This window comes from Bombus fervidus, chromosome 11, assembly GCF_041682495.2.
Source record: "Bombus fervidus isolate BK054 chromosome 11, iyBomFerv1, whole genome shotgun sequence".
Taxonomy (NCBI): Eukaryota; Metazoa; Arthropoda; class Insecta; order Hymenoptera; family Apidae; genus Bombus; species Bombus fervidus.
In genome coordinates, this window is record NC_091527.1 from 12,677,817 (window position 1) to 12,704,697 (window position 26,881).

The 26,881-nt window shown below is 38.1% G+C and overlaps 3 protein-coding genes across 6 annotated transcripts in view; 1 reads left to right on the top strand and 2 right to left on the bottom strand.

Moving 5' to 3' along the window:
- Positions 1 to 9,571, bottom strand: part of LOC139992592 (protein Wnt-7b) — a 120,396-nt gene extending 110,825 nt beyond the window's left edge. For 3 of the 4 annotated variants that reach the window (XR_011801155.1, XR_011801157.1, XR_011801156.1), the window contains exons 1-6: positions 9,309 to 9,571; positions 8,760 to 9,233; positions 8,142 to 8,653; positions 7,871 to 8,073; positions 5,913 to 5,976; positions 5,519 to 5,790 (exon numbers count right to left, since the gene is read on the bottom strand). The gene's annotated coding sequence lies outside the window, so the exon portion shown is untranslated. Of the gene's footprint in view, positions 1 to 5,518; positions 5,791 to 5,912; positions 5,977 to 7,870; positions 8,074 to 8,141; positions 8,654 to 8,759; positions 9,234 to 9,308 lie in introns of those variants that run through there. The other variant, XM_072013549.1, reaches the window with a different exon arrangement.
- A 372-nt stretch (positions 9,572 to 9,943) lies between these two features.
- Positions 9,944 to 11,902, top strand: Prosalpha5 (proteasome alpha5 subunit). The gene is made up of 3 exons (XM_072013550.1): positions 9,944 to 10,089; positions 10,455 to 11,015; positions 11,107 to 11,902. The coding sequence occupies exons 2-3, from the start codon at positions 10,455 to 10,457 to the stop codon at positions 11,272 to 11,274; spliced, it is 729 nt and encodes a 242-aa protein (XP_071869651.1). The 5' UTR covers positions 9,944 to 10,089; the 3' UTR covers positions 11,275 to 11,902.
- A 7,552-nt stretch (positions 11,903 to 19,454) lies between these two features.
- On the bottom strand, positions 19,455 to 21,928 carry Vajk4. The gene is made up of 2 exons (XM_072012456.1): positions 21,773 to 21,928; positions 19,455 to 21,044 (listed from the first exon to the last, which is right to left on the bottom strand). The coding sequence occupies exons 1-2, from the start codon at positions 21,782 to 21,784 to the stop codon at positions 19,965 to 19,967; spliced, it is 1,092 nt and encodes a 363-aa protein (XP_071868557.1). The 5' UTR covers positions 21,785 to 21,928; the 3' UTR covers positions 19,455 to 19,964.
- Between the last annotated feature and the right edge of the window lie 4,953 nt (positions 21,929 to 26,881).

Consider the following 26,881-nt stretch of genomic DNA (forward strand, 5'->3'; position numbering starts at 1 on the left):
CCATTAACTATTTAACGATTATAGCTAAACGATCGTAAGCTAAGATTACAAATTATACGTACATGTTTCATCTAAATCCTGTGGTGCGTTTCGTTCTATCTAGAAAATACGGTGAATTCAGAACAGCAAGATAATAAAAGAGTTCAGGACACTCTGTATATGGGTTCACAGTCGTAAAAAGGTTAAAACGTTTCTTTCGAACTTATCTAAAGAGCGATATATTTGAAATATCGAAAACACGTTACAAAAATACCTAACTTCTTAGTACATCCAGTTATAAAATTTCTAATTCGTAATATATTTCGCTCGTATATCCCTTCGTATTATAGCTTTAACGAAAGAAAAAGCAAAAGACGTACTTCGAAATAAATCTCCCACCTTTGTAATAAAGAAACAAAATCATTAACGCATTCGTACTCTTGTTATCGAGTTTTTAAAAGCCAACGGATTAAAGCGAGACTTTACATGACTTTTTTAAACATCTATCACGCTTATCGGATATCACAACGTTCGTGTTACGCTCGATTTGTAAATCGAATTTTCCAAAATTTAATTAATACTCTGCGATGTAGGCGAACATGCAAGTCAGTACACAGCGTAGCTAACGGAGTGGAAAGCGCGTTTAGTCTCGTATAAATCAAATCGTTCCGTGGCACGGCAGTGTAATTAGCGGCTCATTAACGATGTTAATTTATTGGCCTACTTGTCGCAAAGTGATTCGATACCAGTTAGATCGCTTCGTAATTATTCGAATGGAACGGTTTTCGTTTTTCTAATTTGGACACCGGTTCCTCCGCCACAATTTAGTTATGCAAAACGATTCGCAGAGAGACCCCGATCGATTTCCTAACCAGTTTTCTATCGGCGTTCCGACCGACCGAAAATTGAATCGTTTACGCAAAGTTCGGCTGTTCGTCGAACAGATTTGATCACTTGGTAACAAAAACGATCTAGCGTCTCGATTGTTGCGTTCTTCGAATCTTTATGTCGCAATTTCTGCCTTGTTTTAACAAACAGAAAGATTTTGGCCGTTCAAAGAAAAATCCTATCACGCGCTTGAGACGAAGAATCGTGAATATCGATCTGTCTCTCTAGAAACAGAATTATTTGAACATACTGCAACGTTAGAACCGAGGCTGTAAAATCAAATTTAAGAATTCCATTAAAGAGCCATATAACATCAACCCCGGGGAATTAACAAATCCCATGTAACCCTGTCGGAGAAGTTTCCATTAAACAAACTACCAAGATCTCGGTGAAGGAATAAAAAGAACGTTGTATATTTTACCAAGGCGAGTTCTACGGATGGTCAGCGTTGAACCGCCGTAAAACATTCCGCTAAAGTGTGTTCGCATTCGCCTCCTAGACGCGGATCGTCCTCCGCTAAGATCCTGGTGAAGAAAAGCTGGCGAAGAAATGTCGTGCGTCTAATCGTGAACGTAAACACAGAACTTGCGTTCAGGCTCTCGCATGGTCCCACGAAATGTGTTTTAACGACTGCCGCACACGGTGCATGAGCCATAAATGTTGCGCCGACCCGGGGATTCGTGTAATAGCCACTAAAAGCAGCCCTCGTCCCTTTATGGACCGTAAAAGCTCGGATATTTGGAACGAGGAAACCGTCGCTTAAAATTTAAGCAGAAGCGGAGCCGCGATCGTCCTCGATGGGCCGACGACTCGTCTTTTCGGAGTCGTCGCACCGCGAAAAACAAAGTTTTCTTCGAGCGTCGTTCGTCGAACGACCAATTTCTTATCGATTTCGACCTTCTTATCGAATTTGAGAGGAAAGTATCTTTTAGATCGTCACGAATTTATCTTTGGTAGAATCGGCGCACGATTAGGTATCACCCTGTGTAACGATGTAACTCTTTTGTACACGATCGATGTACGCGAGGCATACGAGGGCACGGGAAATATATCGGCCTGTCGGCTCTTTCAGAGAAGTTTCGCGTAGGCGCACAGGTCCGTTCGTGGCACGGATCGTTTAAAAGGGGATCCACGACTTATTAGGCACCGACATAGGTTCAATTCGCGGCCTCTATTAATACATGCTAGCCGATTTACTTTTCTGCCTGTTTACACCCTACTCGCGTCGCTTGTTTTTCGCGCTCCACTCGATCTCCGCTCGCCCAACTAATTGAATCGCGGATTATACCAACATGCAATGCATGGATAATTGCACCAGTCGTTGCAATAATATCTCTAATCGTAAAGAATAACTTACGCCAAGGTAAAATTTGTTTTCAATCGTTCGCTTGAATCACGAGATATTGTACGTTTTTCGAATGTTTCATCCGTTTAGGAAAAGCGAACGGACGAAACACGAGTAATACGCTAACGTGCTTTTAAACGATGTTTCTATATTCTCATAGACTTCTTTTTATCGTAACACACAAGCAGCCTAAAAATAAATTCTGCGAAACTTTCATTCAACCTACAGTAAACCTAAATCGTAAATGACTTCATCTTGTTTATCTTGTTAACATGGAAACCACGTTAAATAAGATTTCCTCGATAAATATCAAAATCGAAAACGCTAAATATCTCATTGTTTGTAGATAAGGTGTCAAATTTATCGAAAAGACAATTTTTTCAGCATGAATCCTCGAACCAAGGAATTCGGTACTTGACGATCGAAATATCGACCGATCAAGAAGCTGCGTGGAATCACGAACTCGAGACCGTTCTCGTCGACGTGCTTTCACGCATCGGCTATCGGAATCTATGAATATTAATCGATAAAGATACCGAACGAAAATGGTCGATACGGTATTCCCGTTTGAAATCGGATACCAACCACGTTACGGTTACTTGTTTTATACATTCTAGGTAAAAACGGCTTTCAAGTGCATAGAAAATGGCTTCTATATCGCCAAACCTCTTATCACAAGACATAGAAATTTGCCTCGAACGAAAAATTCTTCCGCTTCTTTTATGACGAATTATGCTCGTAACTACAGACTATATCTCGATTATAATGGTTAATCATTACGCAGTACGGAATATACGATTCCGTAACTACCGACACAACTACGACCAGGCTGATTCTACGTGAAAAAATAAACGAGGAACACAGAATGAAATTTATTTATATTAGGTTTCATTTTCGAGGAAAATGATATTCAATATTTGACTGATAAATATTGACAGACTTTGAGCGGCGAATTGTTCTGCTCTTTCCTGTCTTTTTCTCTCTTTCTACTTTGTCGTTTCACCTTTATAAAGGTATCATTACCACGGCGAGATTAACCCTGCGTATAATTAGCTGATAAATTTCGCGTTAATTGCCGGCCATTATAACCGCGCGAGATTAATCGTCCAGGATCGCTTGATATTTAAATTAAAAGCAATCTCCCGCGGTTCGTGCAAACCCGCTTCTACGGTGTCCACGCCAGAGTCCTTTTTTCCTTTTCGTAATTTCTCTCTTCCCAACTACTTGAACCGTTGTTCGACGGAACGAAGCGTTCCATTATCGTTCGTACAATTCTTTCCGTCCTCTTCTCCCGCATTTTTCCCGTTATCTTTGTATCTTAACGAAACTGCGTTAAACTTAAATAACACGGACGTTAGATATCGAAGATTTGCTTCTGCGATATTTAGAAAGATCTATTATCTCCTTTGTAATATCATTTTCAGTCATTCTTGCGATCAATTATTAAAAAATTTACTTCGAACGTAATTACGGCAGAACTTCACGATCTTTTCGTGATCTTTATTCTATGATCTCGTGTAATTTATGATCTTTCTATGTGCTGCTTTTGTCGTGTTCCGTCGCTCGAAACTTCGATTATTCGAGTAACTTAAATAACAAACGTACGGTAACTCGATAACGAATAATAACGAAATACGAAAATGAAGGAATGCCGTGCAGTTCTTTACAGACAATAGATTATAAATCAGCGAACAGTTGGTTACAGTCGATTAGATCGTGAATCACGTCCTCGTATATTGATAGAAACGTATCATTACATTTTGTAAAACTTTTATACAACTGTGACTCACGTTGAACGAATTTCGATCGTGATATCGATCTAATTACCCGTTGATTTCTATTTGAATCTTGAGAGGTACAGTGCACAACGTTACTGATATTTCGCTGATATTTGCTGATATTTATAGATCGACAGCGTCGTTTTCTATTGGCGTTGCACGCTTTAGAGTAGACGAGTAATTAACGATTCCCAGGAAAGATAGAAATCGCGACAAGATATAAACGACCGTAAAAGGAAATATACAATAACACGGTTCAAATTTTCCCATCTTCCTAAAAATAGTGGCAAGAATAATAGTAAACTCAACCGTATAGTAAACGAATCATAAGAATAGCAAAGTAATAAGACGACCATTTAACGAAATCACGGATTTCCAGTTTTCTAGAAAGGCCGGCAAACGTAATAATAAACTCGAACGATAGTAAGATGTTATCGATATTCAACGATGGCTAATAAACGTTCGTTCGTAAACGAATTCGCAATGACAGATGCGGACGTACAGTCGTACAGCTGCATTAGTAACTGCTAATAGACCGTGAACCCGTGGCAGCTTTTATCGTACCGTAAATCAGCCGGCCGCGAATGCAGATATAATGTCTCCTTACGCAATACGATATCATATTTCATGTAATGGTACCTATCATGTACTATAATTGTAGGCTTACTTTACAGTCGACACACTCTACGAAAGATACGTTTGCAGTCGTTCTAACTCTCGAATAATTATTGCGGTCTAACTCCCGATAAAGAGATCACCGATACCTTATCCGGTGAGCTATCGATACACAAGCTGGTAAATAGTAATATAATTAAGACGAGTATGGACGATCGAGATCGTGGAAAGCGACTGCCGTGCCGCGGCCGTGCCAAAGGAAATCGCTCTTTCTCCAATTCGAAACTGAATTAAAAGTATCGTTAAAAATGAAGTTTGTCGTTGCTGATTTTTTAGCGTATTCTTTCCTAGCTTCTTTCGTTTTATTTCATACGACAGTTTGATACTATTTTTACGTAGGGCGAGGCAATAGAAATTGCTATTTCAATTTATGCAATAGAGGGAAACGAATAAATTTCATATTATTTTTGTTGTAATAGAAAAGTACATTCTTTGTAGTAGAACTTGGTAAAGTTAAAATTGACTCGGTCGAATGCTTACTAAAAAAGGATTTAGTAAAAAAGTTTCCAGCGATTGTCTAAATTGTAGATATCAATACTTTTATCTTGCTTTAAATACGTTATTAAAAAAAATTAGTCAAAAATGAGTAAAAAATCTATGTATATGTATATACTACTATGTATACTACATACACTACCTATCGCTATATAATTGCTATATATTTAGTATGAAAATTCTAGTCCTACGGATTCGTTAAATTTCGTTCAAAATTCTAACAGCGTATTTTTACGACTCGATGGGTAATACCGAAAAACTCCAAAATACAAAGAAAATAAATATCAAATTCGATAATATTCCAAATAAAATATAAAAATTAAAATATGATCGATAGGTATCCTTTGTCGTATCATACCTCTTTCGAGCCAATGGATAAAAACGAAGAAAGACTTCGCCAATGAGGCTCCGTGTGAAAGATCTTCGATAAAGTCTGTTATTGTCGTTCACGCGGCAAGGGTACGATTCCAATTTTCTTTCCTTGCTCGTCCTCGTGCAGCGCGACACCTATTTCCTGCAGCACGCTGCTCTCCACGACGCCGACTCTGTTGCAATTCCGGATGATCTCTTGATTCGCCGGATTATCCTCGCATAAATTCCGCAGCGCGAGGATCGTCCATTGCGTTATAACTGCGCGTGTAAAATTTAACACGGGCATTAATTAGCGTGTGGGGATATCATCGAGGATTCGCGCGAATCACAATAAGCGAAAGAATCACGAAGCTCGAAGGAAACGAGTCTGGATTACTTACGTGGATTTCTCGCGTCTATATTGCAGCAGTCCAGAAGCAGAGGCACGACGTCCATTGTACGAATCTGAAAACGTTCGAAATCGTTGAGAACACGCGTGTGTAAAGCTGTGTTTATGGTATATCGTGTATAAAATCGCGAGACTCTGCATAAAATTGTAAATCGTCGTACTTCCGAATTATTGCAAGCATGTAAAACTATATACGGTTAATAGAAACGATAGTTAATATTAATTAGCATAAATGACAAAGCAATGATTCGTTAATTTAGAATTGAAATTGAAATTTGAACAGGAAATTAAAGAATCGAAATTTAAAATTTGCTTTTTCAATTCGAGTTCGATAAAGCCCGTGCGATGCCATAAAAGGATCAGCCATGTTGCTCAAAAGGTATTACATCGTCACAGCATCGCGGACGTTAATTTATTTTTATAGCAACGGCGTGCACTCTGATTTATCGCATTCGCCATTCGCGCAGCCATAAAAATATTATTTTTGCACGGCCCGATACATTACAGACCATAGGCCGCCGCGTTCATGGACTCTCGTTCGTGAAAAATGAGCCGCCATTGAAAATCGAATGGAACGTAATTGAATCGCGTGTCGGAGCGACGATACATTTTATCGACGAGTACCTAAATCCATACACCTCGAACCATCGTACACGAATCATCGTTGGAAATTGAAGCTGACGGACGAAGAAGGTCTTCGCGAGAATTTTTTCAAACGTAATACCCCCTACTTACTCAAGAAGCACCTTGCGATGGCCATCGGCGAACAGATACGTGTACACACATACACAAATTTTTCATTACGAACCGCGCTCGTTTCAACGGAATAGCTCGAAAGTCACCACCGGTTTCTATATTAACCTCGTAACGCGGGAGAACGTCGTATTTTACGAGCAATCGTGACGAGGATATGCACATTTTAAAATTACTTAAGAAGGATAGAAATATCGGAGTGCGCGTGTTTTCCGAACGAAATTTAAGAACACGATCGCCTTCGACACCTTTCCACCACCCAAACACCGAAAGAAACGGATACAGAAATAGTATAGGCGAAGAAGAAACGAGGAACGAAAAGAGAAGAAAGAAAGAAATCGAGGTCTGTCTCGATTCGCACTCCTGCGTGGTATCGATCGCATGCGTATCGATAAAACGATTCGAACGCGGCAAAACAGCGGCCATTGGCTTCGATCTTGCTAATATATTAACGCGGTATCCGATGTTGGCTAAATTGCCACGTCTTCGACTCGGACAGGATACTTAATTTTCCTTTGTTCGGTGAACAGTGCGCGCCACGCGGGATCCGTTCTCGTTTCTTTTGTAGCCCGTCTCTTGCGCGCCAGAGATGAAATCAATAAGAAGCAATAACGATCACTCGCGTATGCCCGTGCACGCATAAAGGGGCTAAATAAAAACCGAGCAACCAGAGAGTCGTTTCGAGCGCAAGGTTTGTAATATTCATCTACGCTCTACCCTGCACTTCGCTGTCTTTTGTTTTTCCTTGTTTTTCGTTTCGCGTGTCAGAAGATGATCTACGATGCAAAAGGTCTTTGTACGCGGGTGCACTTGATAAATGATCGATCGGGGTTGAAGGTTGCAGCACGCAAGAAATCATTGTAAAAATTAATAGATCAATGACTGATTGAAAAACATTCTGCCGCTTTTCGTACGATACAACGGAGAATTTTCGTAGTTTATTCTTTCTAGTACGCGATGCAGTTACGATTGCTACCGTATAGGGTTCTAAGGCGCTACTTTCCAGGCAAACATTCGAGGCAAACGTACTCTTTGTATTATCAACTGACGGTACCTTAATATTGTCAACGATGAAATATATTCAGTTCAAATTTGAATATACAGAGATTAAAATTTTGATTCGCGCAAATAGATTTTCTTTAAAATATAGTTTAGAAAGGACAAACGAGTAGAAAATAAGAATTAATATACACTTACGATATCTTGACATTCCTTATTTCTGTATGACATATTTCCAATAACCCTTATTAAACCAGCTTTAAAACCAAACGTAGGATGATCTTCTAAATCACTTTTTGTTGTTGTCCCTTGTATCGCTGAAGCTACGTCGCTCAATTTTTGTAGCGGCGTGAAATAATTATCTGATAGTTTTCCAATCGTTTGAATGGACTTTAGTAGATCTGTAAAAAATGTAGAATCGAATATTTTTATGCTATAAAAGAATTACGCTATAAACAAATATACTTACAACTACAATTAATAAGCAAGATCTTCTGATCCTTTAGAAAACTATATTCTTCGCAAGAACTTGAAGTCAAAGCTCCAAGAATATCAAGAAGAATGACAATTTCTGTAGGTTCTATTTCATCTAAATATGTATCTACTGTCTTCAAAATCAAATCACTTTTTCTACAAAATCTTTTAACTAAAAATTCAATCGCGTCCTTCGTAAATTTGTATTCGTTTCCAAATTTGTATATCGAATTTGAGAGTTCGTTATATATTATTTCTAATAAATATAATTTATTTTCGATAGTCGTATCACAGTATACGCTTTGCAATATGTCCTTTTCAGATAATAAAAACATCAGGGCTTCCTTTGCGCTTTCAAAACCTTCTTTAATTGCTTTCAATAATTGCGAACATAAACGTTTCTTTTCTCCTTCCAAGAAAGTTTTTCCTTCAAATTCCTTTAAAGCATTATGTACAAATGCACACGAAGCTCTAACAATTGGGATATGTTCAGAATGTGTCATAGTTCTATAAGTAAATAAAAAATCTATAGTACTCGAATACTTATCCTGATTAAAATAAAATAATTCAACGGAATATATTGAAAATATAAATTTATATTAACAGTACTCACATTATTACATCCTTTAAATCAGTATTGTATAAAAATTGTAGTATATTATCTTGATCTGGAAAGTTACTATCTTTACATGCAAATGTAAACAGATTGCAGAGGAACTGGATACTTAATCTTAAAATTTCCAACTTTTCATTCGACAGATCGCTATTGAATTTACAGTGAAACGTTGTAATAACGTTCGATGTCCATCCTACAACACCCTCGTAAGGAAAATGAGAATCGAATGGATAAGAACTAGAACTCTGTATCTCTTCTAAATTTTCGTTACTTGCTAGAAAGCGATATAAATTGTGACTGTATGTCCCTTGCTCTATCGTAGTTGAAATATATTGTTGGTGTACATAACTATTAAAACAAGAATTTCCTAGGCATTTTAAGCAACCAATCTTTATATCGTTTGGGATAACAGAGTCTTCGGTTGTAAGAATTTGTGCTACTTTTGCCAAGACTGGAAAAGCAATTAATTCCCTGAAATTTAACGATCTGTTATGTTCACTGTCTAATAACGTTTTGTTACGTATCGTACTACTTTTTAAATCATACTTCGATTCGAAAGATGTAAATATTTTTGGATTGAGAAGATTCAATAACTCGTCCCAATTTTCTTCAGCAAAAGCAGAATTAAATTTCTGTAATAAATGAATATCTCTGCTGTTCATTATGTCAATCCTTATTTGTAACGTTATTTATCTTATGAAGAATGATTGTTAATTTTTGTTTGTATTGTATATAATCTGATATTGTATAGAATAATCTGATGACACAACCTCAAATGAGCATGTTAGTGGAGCCATCTTTAAATAGACGCTAGAAAATATATTTATAAAAGTTCAATATAGAATACAATTTTACAAAATTAGATATAACAAAAAGGCAGAACGTATTTTTAATGATTAATGGTATATAATTCTGAATATGATAAATATTATTTGAAATTTGTAAATATATTTTGACTAACGTTGCGTAAACTAGTGAATTCCAACCTATCCCCAAACTAGTGAATTGGTTAAAATCGTGTTACATTATTTTTGTTCGTGCTCTTAAAAAGTTGAAGTGTTATTTGCATATTATAATTTTTGTGTTATAATTGTCTAAATTGAGCGATAAATGTAATCAATTTTAAATATCTTGATTTTGAAAATATTTCTGTATCCTGAAGTTAGGAAAAAGTTGTGTTTTAACATCAGGGTTCCGAGAATTAAAGATACGCGTCTGTATTTATCCCCGCCATTAAATTCAAGTCTCTCCGTGACTAGCGTTTGTGACAGTCGGCTTAAACTTATTATTAAGCAATTTTTATTGAAATAATAAAACTATCTCGAAGGTAAGTCTTTCTAATTCTTGAAAAGTAATTAACTTTAAGTGGGACTTACATTTTGTCTGTTTCTATATTCATGTTTTGAATCTATTAGTTTTGCTATGTCATTCCGAGCTAACCACATTCTATTTAGGCCTTTTATAATTATTACAGTCATTATTGAATTAACTAGGGAATAACAAATTTATTGTAATTATATTTGAAAGATACCGTTTGTATATATTATTTATAAAATTATATTAAACGCATTGATACCAAATTTATCAAGCCATAACCTCAAAGTTTCGATCTAAATACAATCTTGTTATCTTTATACTTCAGAAAATTTAATTCACTGTGTATCTTAACAACGTATGTATTTTTATTTTCAGATGTTTCTAACACGTTCTGAATACGATCATGGTGTTAATACCTTCTCCCCAGAAGGGAGGTTATTCCAAGTTGAATACGCCATAGAAGCTATAAAACTTGGTTCCACTGCCATTGGAATTGCAACATCAGAGGGTGTTGTTTTAGTTGTGGAGAAACGTATCACTTCCAGTTTAATGGAACCCACAACCGTGGAAAAGATTGTAGAAATTGATAAGCATATTGGATGCGCCGCATCTGGCTTAATAGCCGACTCTAGGACTATGATCGATCGTGCTAGAGTAGAATGTCAAAATCATTGGTTCGTCTACAACGAAAGAATGTCTGTGGAGTCAACGGCACAGGCTGTATCTAACCTAGCTATACAATTTGGAGACAGCGACGACGATGGTAGTGCCATGTCAAGACCATTTGGCGTAGCAATGTTATTTGCCGGTATCGATGAAAAAGGGCCTCAGTTGTATCATATGGATCCTTCCGGTACCTTCGTACAATTTGATGCTAAAGCTATTGGATCTGGAAGCGAAGGCGCGCAACAGAACCTCCAAGAAGTTTATCATAAGGTAAGATCTTATCATAAGGTAATCTATTTCTTGTATAAATGTTTTAGTTTTTGCGCGAACAGTCTTTCAACATTTTACGGTATTGTTACAGTCTATGACGCTTAAAGAAGCGATAAAGGCAGCTTTGGTTATATTGAAGCAAGTTATGGAAGAGAAACTGAGTGATAACAATATAGAAGTAATGACAATGACTCCCGAGCAACTGTTTCATATGTTTACAAAAGCTGAATTACAGGAGGTGATTACAGATATTGCTTAAAATTTAGGGCACTTAAAACATGTTAATTTTATTGACATGAATACGTATATTTATATATAGCGGATATGTGCTACACGGGAGTTGTATATCCGAAAATTACACATACATTTTTCATTTAAAGAATATGGAATTTCTACACGATGAAAGATTTTGTATTTTCACTTTTTTTTCAAATCACCTGCAAAGATAGTAAATTATATATTATATCTTTAATCTTATATCAAAGATTCCTTGATACCATTTCCTAATTATTTTTGTGTTCGTGCATTTGTTAATGTCTTAACACGTCTTAATTAATTCTAAATATTACTAACGTTAATATAATCGCATGAAACATAATTCTTTTTATAACTATCCTTTTCATATCTTCATCTTCGTATAACAAAGCGATTCACACGATTTTTCTTTTTAACCTCTTAATTTAGTTAATTGAGAATTTGCCGTCATCAAAAGAAGATTCATTGCGGTCAAAATCCAATACCTCTGGTACATTTCCATCCCTTCCATCTCTATCCACCGTTGGGTGAAAAGATCGCAGCATGTATTTTGGTGTTTGTAATCTCCTATCCTCGAATTACGTTTCTATCCTTACAAGGTAACACATAATAAAATATTTTTGTAGATTTCAGTCGCATGATCTTTTATTTTAAAGCTATATGTATTTATGATATTTTATACCTTAGTGCGAAAGTTTTGATTTTAATTTTCGAATTGCACATCTATGTTTACACATTAATTCATTAATTAATTTTACTAAAGTGATAATATTCATTACTTTCGTAAAATATCCAATCAAACTTTTACAATTACAATAGCGCAGTAATAGATTATTTTTAAATCTCGAAACAGACATCTTGCATCGGTAGCATAGGTTGTGTAGATGCAGGTGCGCGGTATTTTAAAAACGTTTTATAACAGACGCGATTAAAACTAATCACAATCGATCAATTTTAAAAACAACGCTAAAGCGTATAACAGAGTTGAAACGTAAAATTTTTTTCACAGTGTAATTAGAATAAGTCACAACACAACTCGTAAAGTTACATAAATTTCTAAGATCTATTTCAAAATCACCAACGCTCAACGTTCAATATAAATATTATACAAATACCAAACATTACAAAAATTAAGAAATTATTTTAAAAAGCGAAATTAGATATTCAGATAGATTATATATAATTAAAAAGAAGGAAAGAAATTAATGAAAAAATTAGGTATACAAACAGAGCGTATATAAGCAAATCTTTCTTCGTATATTCTCATTTTATCTTTGAAGTAGCCATCGTTAAAAGAAGAGTCGCGACGATGGCGTAGCACAGACTCTCCTAGGGCGAATCGCTGAATTTACGTCGAACGGAAACGAACGGGACGGTTGGTTCGTTTTCGATTAAAAGCTCTCCGGGGCTGTGAATGCCTGTATCCGAAATCAATAATTAATTTCGCCCGGTGGCCGGGGGACAGACAGAAAGCGAGCCGAGCCGGAAATGGTTCGGGAACTCGCTCGGTTACTGCGATGTTCCGATAAAACGTCCCTTTTTATCCCGTTCTCTCAGCTGCCAGATTATTGGATATTATTCCATTTCAAGCGTTCAATCCCGCTACGATTCGCTCGCTCGGATTCCCATGGGGGATCCTCTGTCGTCCGTTGATTGTTGAAGCCACTTACACGCGCGCGCACGCGCCCACGCATATGCACCTGTGTGTTGCAACTCGATTTAGAGATGTTGCATTTTGTTGGAATCGTTTCCACTTTCTGTTTCTTTTTTCTTTTCTTTATTTTTTTTTTTTTTTTTATCCTTGGCTGGTATCATCGAAGGTAGATCGTATTGAACAAAGTAAATATTTAGATTATATTACAAACTAAATTGAATTCTATAGTTTAAATTCGAACCGCATTTAACGCCAGAGAAAATAGGTTTCGTTTCTGTTCCGAGGACGGGGGATTTAAAAACCTGAATTTAATATATTCCATTTTGTTCCAAGTACCCTCATTTTATGCTCCGTTTGTTGAATTTACAATCAAAATAAACGGCATTGAACGGAAATGGAATATCTAACGATCGAAGGTTTAATTTAAACGTTTAAAGACGAATGTGTTGGAATTATAATTAACAATTCAGACTACTAGTTTTAAGCTTCAAAGTAAAATTTAAGAGCTTCGTATATTCTGTATAATAATAATTTATTAAACAAAATACTCGAAAGAAAATAATGCTGGAAGATTACGAATCAACAACGAAGGTCCTTCTACCTGCCGAAACAAACGTCTACCTGCGTCAATTTATAATCAATTAAACAGTTTTCCACTTCGACTATACGAGAAAAATCGAAATAAAGAAGATACGCAAAGGTCAATATCGAAGAATCCGAAGAAAGTTTTCGAATGGTGATTCGGATGCTCAAGGAGCGAAGGGAAACGGAGCGTGGAAGGGCTGAGCGAGCCATGGGAAATGGAGTAGAAGGAGAACGAGGAGGACTCCGTAATTAACTGCGATGAGAGAGCGGCGGGATAGTCCCGTTTGAGTCGCTGAGAATCCCCCGGGACCTGACCCGTCGTATCAGACGCCAAACACTCCACTCCCGGTACCGGAGTTCGGTCTCGTCGTCGGCCAGCCTCGAAGCCGGCAACGTTCAAGTTTCGCTACGATAATTGCCTTCGCTTCACAGTCGCGCCCCCGACACCCGCGGCATTGGATAAAAGGGGCTCCACCCCCGGCTTCTACGAACGAACGAACCTGCGAAGCTCAGGGACCAACGCGGATGCCGCGGGGCAAACTCGATAATGGCTTTCAGCCTCTGAATTTACGCGATTCAGATCTCCCCGTCACGGAAACTCCTGGATATTCTCCTTTCATCGGTTCAACCCCTTTCTCCCACTCTTTTCTCCTGTTGTCCATGGAGTTTGGTGAACATTGCCCTGTTTCAATTTTCACCGTCACAATGGACGTCGTTTTGCTTGTTCGAACCTTTGTCAAGTACTCTGGGAGGCACATTTTTATTTTCTAATGAACCTTATTTGATACATGTTTTGCTTTTGGTTTTGCTTGGTATCTTTTTTCTATCTCTTTTGGTATCTTTTCGGTTTGTCATAGAGCTCTTATCATCTTATCGCGGATATATAAATTGGTTCTTCAAGCGTTTGTACAATTTGAACGTGAGTGCAAATTAATTAAAATTTAATATCCAAAATTTCGACATTTCGAATTGGAAGGGTAGTTGATATTAGGTTGTCTAGGTGCTATCTTTATAGAATTTAACAGGTATTTTAATATACATGTACCATCTCTTTAATTGTGTTCTGAAGTACATGTTTTATATAACTCGCAGAAGCTACTTTATTTATCTAAAATATATACAAATTCCGATACTAGCTTCAAAATTAACGAATCACTTTGTATCTTTACAAACGCTCTTGTAATTTCCCAGTAAGAGCAATCGATCCCGGACGTTTTCGTCTGTCATTTGAAAGTTCTCCCGTTTAAATCCTGCTCGCACTTTCTAGCGTCCAGCGTTTGTAAAATAAACCTTGTAATTCCCAACATGGTTAACCAAACACCCCATGAAAGATTCATTAATCGCGTTCGAGCGTGGCCACGCGATCCACCGATAGAAAAACGAACAAATTTCGCTCGTGTACGTTTTCACGAAGTTAATCCTGCCTGAGTGAGAGTGAACGCGCCGCCGTCTGGAAACCGAGTAGTGACTTCCGGTATCCGGCACTCGTAATATTTCTCCGTGTTCTTCCGGTATCCGCGAGACGTTTTTCACTCGTTTCCTCGAGCGAAACTGTCATGGTATAACGTCGTTCGTCGAGTCACGAACAGAGTTTGAAACGACAATTACGAACGAGGGAGGACGAAGATTTTATTTGTCCTTGTAGACGAGCGATAAACGCGATCTAAACGCGCCGGTTCGACGATCGTTCTTCGTCGAAAGCTGCAGTTCGTAACACGCTCTTGCTTTCACCGCAATTCAGTCGAGAAACTACGGGACTCTGTTCTACTGAAATAAATATGGGATTCGTAAATAACCGTGCAAGCAACTCGTGCACCGACCAGCGACGACATACGTCGTTCTCGAAACTTTTTCTTTTGTAATTCGCAAAGGGAAAAGATGTCGAAGCTCTGTAACGATGGTTTCGATAACGCGAAGTAAGATCGAATGGTGTAAGCTGGTTCGGATAACGAAACGTTCTTTTAGTTTTTGTACAGCCGCGCGTTAATTACCTAGTCTGGCAAAGACGGCAGTCTTTAGTTGGAAACTTGCTTCGCGTTCGAAATACGGATTTACGATGATTATTTTTACAGTAAATTGGAATAATTACAGATGCTTGGGTAGATTTCTAATAACGAAAATGGGAAATGGGAAAATTTCACAGTTTTACTTCGATTCGTTTATTTTAACGAATGTGTATTTTAACCGAGTGTTTCGTATTTAAATTTATTCTTCGGTATGGTATCACTGTCATCTTTGTATATCGACGAATGTATCAATTGAAACGGTATACTTGATTTTACTTATCTTATTTTGAAACTGTTCTTCCGCGATATATTAACCGATTTCTTGAAATTTCTGCGAAATTAAAATAGATTAAAATAAATGAAATCGATCGTTTCTATATTCCTTCTTATTGATGGAATATATTCCACGTGTTATAAAATACTCTGCTTATAAAATACTAAAATAGAGTAGTAGTAACGATACTGTATGTACGATAATATATTTTAAATTTAATAATCGAGAAATCGGAACGGCTCATGGATAAGATAAAATATCGATGTCATTTGGAATAATTAGAAGAATGACGTAACAGTCATTAACGCGATACACGAAAATCTTAGGTAATCATGATTTCATGCACTCTCGTGATATAATAGTTACACGAACCGTGCATAAGGCGAATAACTTAGGCACGTTACATATAGCTGCTCCTTTTTTAAACTACTTCTATTACTCGCTCTAATGGCAGTGCTTTAAAGCATATCGTAATTCATCAACGTGTTCTGCTATAGCAAAGCGTAATTCAATTACCACGAGGCAAGGATGAAAACATGTATATATATTTATCATAGAAAAGGAAGAATAAATAAAACGAATAAACTTTTTTATTTCACTAATGGTAATTGCGACGTGAAACTCCGAAAGGAAGCGAAAGAAAAAGAAGAGGACGAACACACTCTCCTTCTATTATCGCAGCGCTCGATAGAAAACCGGAAGTACGCGAGATCTCGATGCAGGAAGGAGTCGATGGCAACGTGTACAGCTATAATTCACGCATGGCAGAATCGTCGCGATTTTTTTCACTTTCACAAAAGTTAGCCACTCGTCCGCTTATCTAATAAGACCAACCGCTTGCACACTTTCATATACGGTTATGTGTTCTTTGTAATTCCCGGTTCCCGTATAGCGTAACATTTTACATAACCGAAAGGACGAAACAATCGCTGACGTGGTCGTTAGTTATTCCGAGAACCGACGTTGCCTATTATTTATTGTTCGTATTTACGTTCGAGCGTTAATTAAATCGGTGTTACCTGTGCGCGTTCTCGCGCGCCTCCTTTCCCCGGTTAAAAATTAAATTTTTCCGCATCGATGGACAATTTCATTTATGCTTCCATCTGATTTCTTTTATCGCGTTAGGTAAACGCATGAAACTTCAAATCGATAGAAATACCGATTAATGCGAGAACAGAAATGCTGAAAATAAGTTATCTATCTCGTTGTTATTCCGTAGCAAAGTTGATACGATTTAGAGGAAATTTCATTTTTATGTACACCGTCGGCCATAAGTATTAGCAACTACGGTGTATGACCATAGAAAGTGTTATACTATACTATGTTAGCACAGACCCTCGCTTTCACATAGATAGTTTTTAACTTTGTAAGACTCTTTTTTTATCGCGTACCGATAACCAATTAGCGAGTTTCAAATTATTCCAGTTCATCGGAGAATCGTCATGTTCCAATATCAATGACACCCGCGATCAACCGTCGGCGATTATGCTTACAAGATCAAATTAAAAATAGAAAAGAGTACTTCACGTTCTATGGAAACTACGACCGATATCAGACTCGAAGGAAACTCAGCAACGTTTCTGAACACGCGTACGTGGACCAGGAGAATATACATGTATATCCGTGTGTCCATATGACGCAGCAACCGTGGAGAAAGTAATGCTTTCTTGAGCACGTATATACGAGTCTCTTTAATTGCACCGCGAAACGATTAAGATTTACTCGGCATCGAAAGTACGCCGCCCGGAACTGGCCTCCGAACGTTCCAACGTTTCGTCCTCTTTTTTCCTTATCTTTTCGTATCCTGTGATTAAAAGATTTCTCGACATACCATAACCAGTTGCTTCATGATTGATTTAACGTTAGTTACGATATAAATTAGTTATTTATCACTGGATACCGTTGAAATCTTATACGTATCGTTCGCATTCGATACTTTCCACGTTTGTGGAATTAGTTTTATCGATGTTCTAGAGTTTCTTTCCTGCATTCTATTTACACGTCTCTTGCAAGCGTTTTAATATTGTGGGAAATTAATTTTTAGACTACTATCAAATTATTATTAATACCATCGAACGTTCAATAATACTAACATTTAATACTATTCTAGAAATTAATTTTTCGTTAAACTGACAAATTTCCAAAAGAAATACGCGTGTAGAATCTAGGAACGAGGCTGCAGTAAACTCTGGTAAAAATAACTCTATCGATACCTTCTTCGATACGTATTCAATTTCATATTAACGCTAATCTAAAAATAATACCTGACTTTCCATGATGTTTTTCTTCGAAATTAGAAACCTGTTGATAACAACAAGCTTTTAATATTTGTTCCACCATGATACCGCGGTATAGTTCGCAGGAAATAATTTGTGAAAATCGTCGAGTTGTTACGCGTATGTGAAAATAAATAGCTGTACGTGACTCTTCTTCGACGGTGAATCGTTTCGTCGAGCGAAAGAAATGTTCACGTAACGATGTTCTGTCCCGCTCGATCTTCTTGGTTTCTTACATCGAGCTCGTTTGGTTGGCCGCGTTGGTAGCGCGAAAAGGGAAATTTTACAAAAGTGAAACTCGCCGCGGGGATGAGATTTCCGGCAGAACCGTCGAGAATGAATCGAGAAAGCGTCAGCTCGTTAGCGCGTTCGCGCGGAATTTTTTTAACGCTTTTCCCAACTGAACGCGCGAAAATCTTACGTATTGTGAAAAAGAACGTCGTTACTATAAAAAGTAACTTGCCGGAATATTCTGATAAAATTTGTCGATTGCAATTTGAAAGCGATGCCACGGAAATCTTTTTTAAAAAATGGCAGAAATATCCTTGCCTTTTCTTGATTTCTCTTTTAAAGAGTAATTTTTATTTCGTTGTAATTATTAACGCGACACTTGCTAAATTTACGAATCTCGTTATATCACGAGCGAAATTATTGTACGAACAGATTGATTCGGAAAATGGAAATTAGTAAGATTTTAATTTTTTGATGCTACCGTAAGCTTCATCGATGTTTTAGTACATTTTTTACGGTAGAGTTACGTCATTAAGTAGTTACTTGAAATTCAGCGTAACGATTGCATTAGGTTGCACATAAACGAGTAAAAGTATAAAGAAGAATGCTTCGAGTGCGTTCGTTAAATTTTATGAACTGTGACTAATAGTGCCCAACGTAAAGCTAAAAATTGGTAATAGTTGTTCGATAGGAAACGGAAGACTCGCATAACCTGTCGAGATTAAAAAACCTCGAATAACAAGGAAAAAAATAAAAGTCGATGGTGTCAGATGACAGACGAGTATTTATTAAAAATCTTTGATACAAAAGGACACTCTATTTCACTCTTAACTTAAATTAGGTACAAAAGTGGTTCGCCGCAACGTAATTACGTGGCGGCGTTTATTTCACATCGGCTAACTTATGCTCGTAAAGCTCGCTTAAACGCCGTTAATGTTAGTGTTTTCTTTGGAACAGCTTAAACATAGACACAGAACTAGCGAATTTTTACATGGACGATTTCCAAGAAATTTTGCGATCAAACAGAATTATCGTACGTGAAATCACGTTTAGACTATCGTACATTATTCTACAAACTTTTTTCGTTTAAAGGTTCTTAGATTTTTCAGAAGCTCGTGTTTTTTTAGCTAAATCGTGCTATCTCGCTAAATATCTCAAGATCGACATATTAATTTGGAAATTTTCGTCTGGACTTCCCTTAAACCCATCTCTTCGATTGAAACTAATTGGTGCATCGAAAGCATATTGATCAGAGGAAATTAGTACATCGACCAAACGAAGACGCTGTCACGAAGAAATCGCTAATATCACCCAGTTACGAGCATCCTCCTAAGTTACCTAAAAATCTGAAAGACAGGTTACGCTTGAGAGAAGCACTAGCTACAAGAAGCTTCGGGGAACGGTTTACCTCGTTCTCTCTCCCCGTTTCGCACTCTATCGTGCTCAACAACGCGAGACAACGAGCTGCTCCCGATACCTCTTTGTTCCTTTCCAAAAATAAAAATATATACTAGAAAGAAGGGACGATCGAAACGTTGAATTTCGTCGACGGTGCGTTTCTTCGGCTTTAAATTCGCGAAGAGATAGAGACGATTGCCCAGAGATCCAGCAGCGCGTATATGAAAAATCTTAACATTTCGAAGAAATCGTCTCGATCACCGAAAGAATTCAACGATGATGAGAGAAATATCCGCCGCTGTCTCCACCGTATCCAGAAAATCCTTCGTAGCCGCCGCCGCCGCCGCCGCCGCCGCTGCCTCCGTGTCCCTCGTGAATCGGTACTGGCACAGGTATCTTCACCGGTACCGGAACCTCTTTCTCTACCGGTACAGGTACTTCCTTCTCGACGACATACGGTTTGTCTACCGGTACCTTGACAGGGTAGGGTACAGGCTTTGGGACCGCCACTGGTACCGGTTTGTGGACGGTATACGGTTGAGGGACTGGTACCTTGACCGGGACAGGGTAAGGTTTCTCTACTGGCACAGGGTACGGTTTGTCCACTGGTACCTTAACCTCATAGGGTACCGGCTTGTCTACCTGCACTGGGTACGGTTTCTCAACGGTGACTGGGTACGGTTTGGGCACAGTGACCGGGTACGGTTTGTCCACTGGTACCTTAACCTCGTACGGTATCGGCTTCTCCACTGGGTACGGTTGCGGCACTGGAATTTTGACCTTCACCGGGTACGGCACGTGCTTCTCGACGGTATACGGCTGCGGGACAGGCACCTTAACGGGCACGGGTACGTGTTTCTCCACGGTGTACGGCTGCGGCACCAACACCTTTACCTCGTACGGTTTGTCCACCGGTACCTTGACTTCGTAAGGCACCTTCTTCTCCACGGTGTACGGTTGTGGCACGTGTACCGGCACCTTCACGAACACCTTCACCGGGTAAGGAACGTGTTTCTCCACGGTGTAAGGCTGGGGTACGCCGACCTTCACTTCGTACGGGACATGCTTCTCCACCAAGTAAGGCACGTGCTTGGTTACTTCGTACGGCACTGGCACCTTCTTCACCACGGTCACCGCCTTCACGTGCTCGTGCTGATCGTAGCTGGAAACACCGCCCCCGCTCAGGTCACCTCCTCCACCACCCAGGTCGCCGTAGCTACCGTGCAATCCTCGTTTCTCCGTTTTCTTCTCCGAAGAATCGGCTACAGAGTCCTTTGGTGACGCGCTCTCCTCGGCTGCCTTCTCCGAGCAGCTAGCTCGCGTGGCCAATGCCACCAGGACGATGGCCAACTGCGAGTGAAAGTTGGGAACGACGAATTAATTTGCAATTCCATTGGAAAGTATAGTTGGACGACGTTTCCGTTTTACGTTCGCGACGAGATTTTTCTTCGGATTGAGATTCAGAGGTTCAGAAGGAGATGGAAAGTGGCTAATGGACTTTCGCAGATTCGGTCAGATGACTCGTCGGTCAGTCTCGTCTTTATGATCAAATTTGCGTTGCACTCAAACATATTGTGTAAAAGTATATAATAATTTTTGTATAAGTCATAGACGATCTACGCTGTTGAAATGGGAAATTGGAAGAATTTGGCTTCCTAGTTCTTAATTCTCTTTGGTCGTATCCGTTTCACAAATTTTTTTTCTAGATTCCAATACGAAAAGTAAATAGTAAAATAAGAATTCATATAGCTAGACCTGTTACAAAGAATTCTCTTCCTCGCTATACATAGAGACACTCGAAATACGTACTTTTAAAGTTTCCAAAGATCGTGAAACTTTTTATTAAAGCTCGATTCGGAGCGCAATTTAAGCGTAGTTTAAGTAAATTTAAGTCTAGTTCCAATAATCGAAATGACTCTACCTTCTTGAAAATAATATCGAATCGAACGACGAAACACGCTCGAGGTGATTTCCGTGAAACCAACCGTACACTTTTCAAATTCTACCGAAACTCGGACAAGCACGACGGAGACCTGCCTCCGATTTTAAGCATTTTTACGGGAAGCAAAGTCGCTTACCTTGATATTCATCGTCGAGTTCGCGTATGTTTTGATGTGGCGTATAACCACTAACTGAACCGCTTCGTTTTCTAGACCGAGCCTTATATACTCAGCGGCATAATAGCTCAGTTACTTTCGCTGCACCTCATCGTCCGTATTATACCTGTGCGTCTTGTTTTGCATTTGCAAAAACGTGTTCGCGTCAGTGCCGGGATAACGTACGGGAAATTGAGTAGTCCATGCGCGAGTCCGCCTCTAATCGCGCGGTGATCTACCGCTATTTCGAACGCGATCCGTGGAAACTGTTCCATTAGATAGCTTTTAAGATAACACATAGTTACACAGAACGCTCCCGTTCGGTTCGTTGTTTCGCCTTCGGTGAATAATTAATCGCGAGTATCGCCATATTTCCAGCGTTGTTCGAGTATGAGAAATTTGTATGGAATACAATTTGTGTCCTTGAGTTTGATACTTTGAGCGACCATGGTATACCGCTAGAATACGATAGTGAAACTTTTGTTTTGTGAAAATTGTGACAATTCCACGATTCTTCGCGTATCGTTTCGAGAGCAATTTAAAATTCATTTTGTAAATATATTTTACGCGTTCGAGAAGATATTTTCAGCGAAATGGCACGTTTCTCTCGTAGGAATCTTTTTGAAATCTCCAAAGTGTCGTGAAACTGTCGCGACTTTGTGAAAGCGATACGCTTCGTTCGTTTTTTTTTTTTTCTCCATCTTTCTACACCAAAAGCTTTTCCTCCGCCATCTTCTCAAATTTTTCTCCGCGATAAGAATTATCAAATCGTGACCCACTTTTTCGAAACGCTTCACGAGCGTGCATCTAATGGGTTTTTGATTATTTAAAGGCAAGCGTGTCATTGTAAATGAAATGCGGCTGTTATTACGTCTTGAACACCGGCGTGAGGTAAATTGAAGGAAGTTGACGTTCACGCAACCACGATTCTCACGACGCCAGTAGCACGATTTCCTCGTCTTCGTCCAGCGTGAAAATCTAGAACGCGTCGACTTCTCGTGTGTCCTCGTGATCGGCCATACTTCCGCATGGTTGATTACTAGCGAGAGCAACGTCCATGCAACTAATTCTCCATCGTATCCGAACGTGTCGTCGAAAGTTGCTTTTTCCGGTGTGATTCGAGACGATTTAGGAAGTCTGGTGGAACCGCGAAGCGTTGCGTTATATTTACAAACTATCGAGAATCGTTGCAATTTACGTTGCAAAATGTCCTATACGATGTTTTATCTTATCGAAACAAAGATTTCCATGGCTTGGTTAAAAAAAGGTCATACGTTGTTGGACTTTATCGTTGTTCTCGAAGCAATCCTGTTCGCCAATCTTTTTACCAACGCGATTTAACATCGTAGTTTTCTAAATCACTCGTACGACTGTATCGCTAGAAATTTCGATTGATATCAATTTCGAGGAAGTGATATTATCGCGAACGAAGAAACGCGGACAAATTTTTATAAATTTACCGATATCTTAAGAGTCTTCGTTACTTGGCCGAACTTAATTCTACCTATCTAAGAAAGCGTAACAAGTAAAGCGTTATATTATATCGATTTGCTATGTAACTATGATTCATAATTTTAACTAGAAATTATAAAAAGATATCGAAAAATCCACCCCTTCTTCTCACTGTCGATTATATCTATTCGGTGATCACGCTCGTCCATAATTCGATCAAAATGTCAGAGGAAAATTGGAATCGGAATCGAATCAAGTTTGGAGAGGATCCAGGTGTGTTACGTATATGACGAGCGTGCTTGTTAATCCGCATATAACCCCTTATCTTCGGATAACGTTAACTCAAAGTGCAGTTTCGCGCGCACTATGCGTCGACGTGTTCGCAAAGGGCGGCCATTAGGCGCGTGTAATTGCCGCAGAAATCCGAGCAAAGCTCGCCGGTCGCTTCGCATGCGGAATACCTAATGCCGTATGTTAATAGGATCGCATGCGCTGCCACCATTTCGATCCTGCCGCGAGATAGACCGATAGTTTTTAACGATTAATACGCTGCACAGGCATCCAGCTGGCTAGTATCACCGTAAATGCTCGTTACGGGGTCTTGCCTCTTTTATTTGCACGATTTTCAATAAATATCACCGACCTCCCGCGAATTTCGCGCTACAACTTCGAAACACGACGGTCGATCGACCGATTTGCTGTTCCAGTTTCGTTTCGCGATTTGTGTAATGGAATCTAATTTTACTGTGGAAGGAATATGGAAGGAACGACTTAAAAAATGTTTCCTTTCTTTTTTCTATACGAAACACGCATATTTTTTATGCGATACAGTCAATTATCAAAGTCGACAATTTAAATCACATCGTATATAGAAATTTATTTTATTGCCTCTTTCTTTCCCGCAATGCCAATAACATTGTATACACGTGTAATATATCATCGAAAGAATTCTTTTCATCGGAAAGAAATCAGCATGATTTAACATGGTAGTTTCATAAATCATTGCTGGCATTGCATTATCGCGATATAAATCTTATACTCTTATTCGACAAAGATCATCTAATAAATACAACATTATTAAATACAACTTTTACTACAAGAAATTGTCCTCTTGAAAAGTCATTAAATATTTATGCGGCATTAACAGGAGGAGAGAAATCTTCTCGTTCGTTTATTAGATTTATACTACTTTATCGCACGCACAAACATAAAATATTTTACGATTATCGATGACATTCTTCCAAGTTTCTCTAGGTGTGTCCGTCGAATTTCAAGCCAAGATTCCCGTCGAAATGTTTATCGATGATTCGTAATAGGAGGATTATAGCGTTGATCGTACACAAAAGTTTGTAGTTTGCGTGCTAATTACCAGCCGCGACGTAACGAGAAAGTTTTCCTTCCTCTCTTGTCAGTTACAACCGATCTTTCCTTCGATTCGCGCTGCGCTCTTTCTGAAATTTAATTCATCGTTTCTACGTCTTTCGACGTTTCGCCGTTTCGCCGTTTGCGTTACAACGATATTCGTGATAAATTATAATAAATTGAATTCTGAATTAATTTTCCCGAGTCCAGTTTGACTAGAAGCAAGTTAAAAGGAGGAAGGGATAGTAAACTAAAATATCATATGTCAGGAGATAAGATCGTTTTCCATTTTATACTTTCTCCTTCTCACTTCACTGGATTTACGGATACGTACGGTCACGTTCCGTTGGAAACGTAACATTGTACGAATAACGCCGAGCAAATAACGTTCTATGGTACAAATACGATAAACGAAGATGAAATTAATCCTCGAATATATCGAACCATCGAAGGATAATAAAGATGGTATTTGCCCTTGCGCTTTCATAACGAATATCACGTTGCTCGGTTTAGTTTCCTTTTATTTTCCAGCAGTTTCCTTCGGTGAAAATAATAAGGATGCGGAGGACTGGTATATAGGACGTTTAATCGATGTTACAGGCTGTTGTTGTAAACGTCGAATATATTTAAAATGATAATTTAGTATATAAACTATAATCGCTGAGTCGCTCGTACTTCGTAAAGTCAATTTGCTAATGATACTTGATAAAATGCCCGTTAGGTACTCGATGGGAACTCGCTAGAAACTCGCAGAATAATTGAATAATAAGTCGCTAATAACTGCTCGCTCGCGATCGCGTCCGTTTATTTATACTGGTCGGGGGGTGGGAGTCGGAAAATTCAAATTTGTCTTAGATCGACGGTTGCCCTCAACGGCGACATTGTTTTTGCCCGAAGATAATCTAACGTTAATTTCGTGCGTCGAAGCGGTGCCCGTGTTCCGAGGCACAACAACAACAACAACAACACGAGTCGCTCTCGCTTCGCCTCGTCCTATGACTCACGTGCCGCTACAAAGAACTTTTCGTAATAGAAGTTGCACATTTTTGGAAAATGCGATTGGGTACGATTGACTAAAGATCGCACGAAATACAACGGGAAACGCGAAGATTCGTTCAACTTTATTTACTAGCAACTTTGGAGAAACAACGAACGCTTAATCGTTGTAACTTGAAAATTAAATCGTAAAAGATAAAAGTATACGTCTTTTGCATTCGGATTTTACAATTTTATCTGAAACCTTCTATTTAATTATTTAATTCTATCAAATAATAACTCGTTGTATCCTTTACAGGAGAATTTTATTCAATTTCTTATCTTTTCCGTTTAGTCATTTTTAGAATTACTATTTCTTGGATTCTATGTAATGTTTATTATACAGAATATTTCACGTGATTTATTATTCTATAAAAAATACATACAAGATAAAAAATAAATTATAGTAATAAACATAAATATAAAACATTATTATACAGAACGTCGTATTTCTAGTTAACGTAAAAACGTGATCATTTTTACGGGAAACAGACAGTAGCGTAAAATTAATATGTAATTTAAGTAATGCGATGTAAAGATCACGATATGTAAGTTTACAATCTCGATCACTTTCCATTGAGAACGATTAGAACTTTTACTTCCAACCATCGTCCGATGTGCGAACAGAGGCAACAAATTATTTGACTACTATCTGCTTAATGTAATTCGTTGATTAACAGATTCTCATTAACATGATCGCCAGTGATTAACTAGCGCACAATCTACGAAACGTTAATTTATAATGTTACGCTTCATGAATTCTACAGATCGATTCGCGTATACGTAATAATTTATAAGTCGATATCAAATAGATTCAAGAAAGTTGCTGAGAATATAATGGATACTAAATAATCGAACACGTATAATTAGCATCGTTTTACTAACTATACAATATTCCATGGGTTAATCGTTCTCGATCATTTCATTCGCAATAAAATTTCTAAAATCAACCCAATAATAAACTTTTATTTCCAATGAAATAAAGAATAATTTGTCACAGATATTTGTTATAGCTTGAAATCCGGGAATTTTAATTTTGAAATTCTTCGATTCGATATTTATTTAGGATTTTATCCCTTTATGCACCAAATAAATTTTGTATGTCATAATTTAATATATATATATACAAATAATATGTACAGATCAGGAATGTCGAGAAACAATAGTATTACTTAAAAGTAATACTATTAATAATGCTATTAATATTACAGGGTAATTGCTATTAATACTATTCAAGGTCTC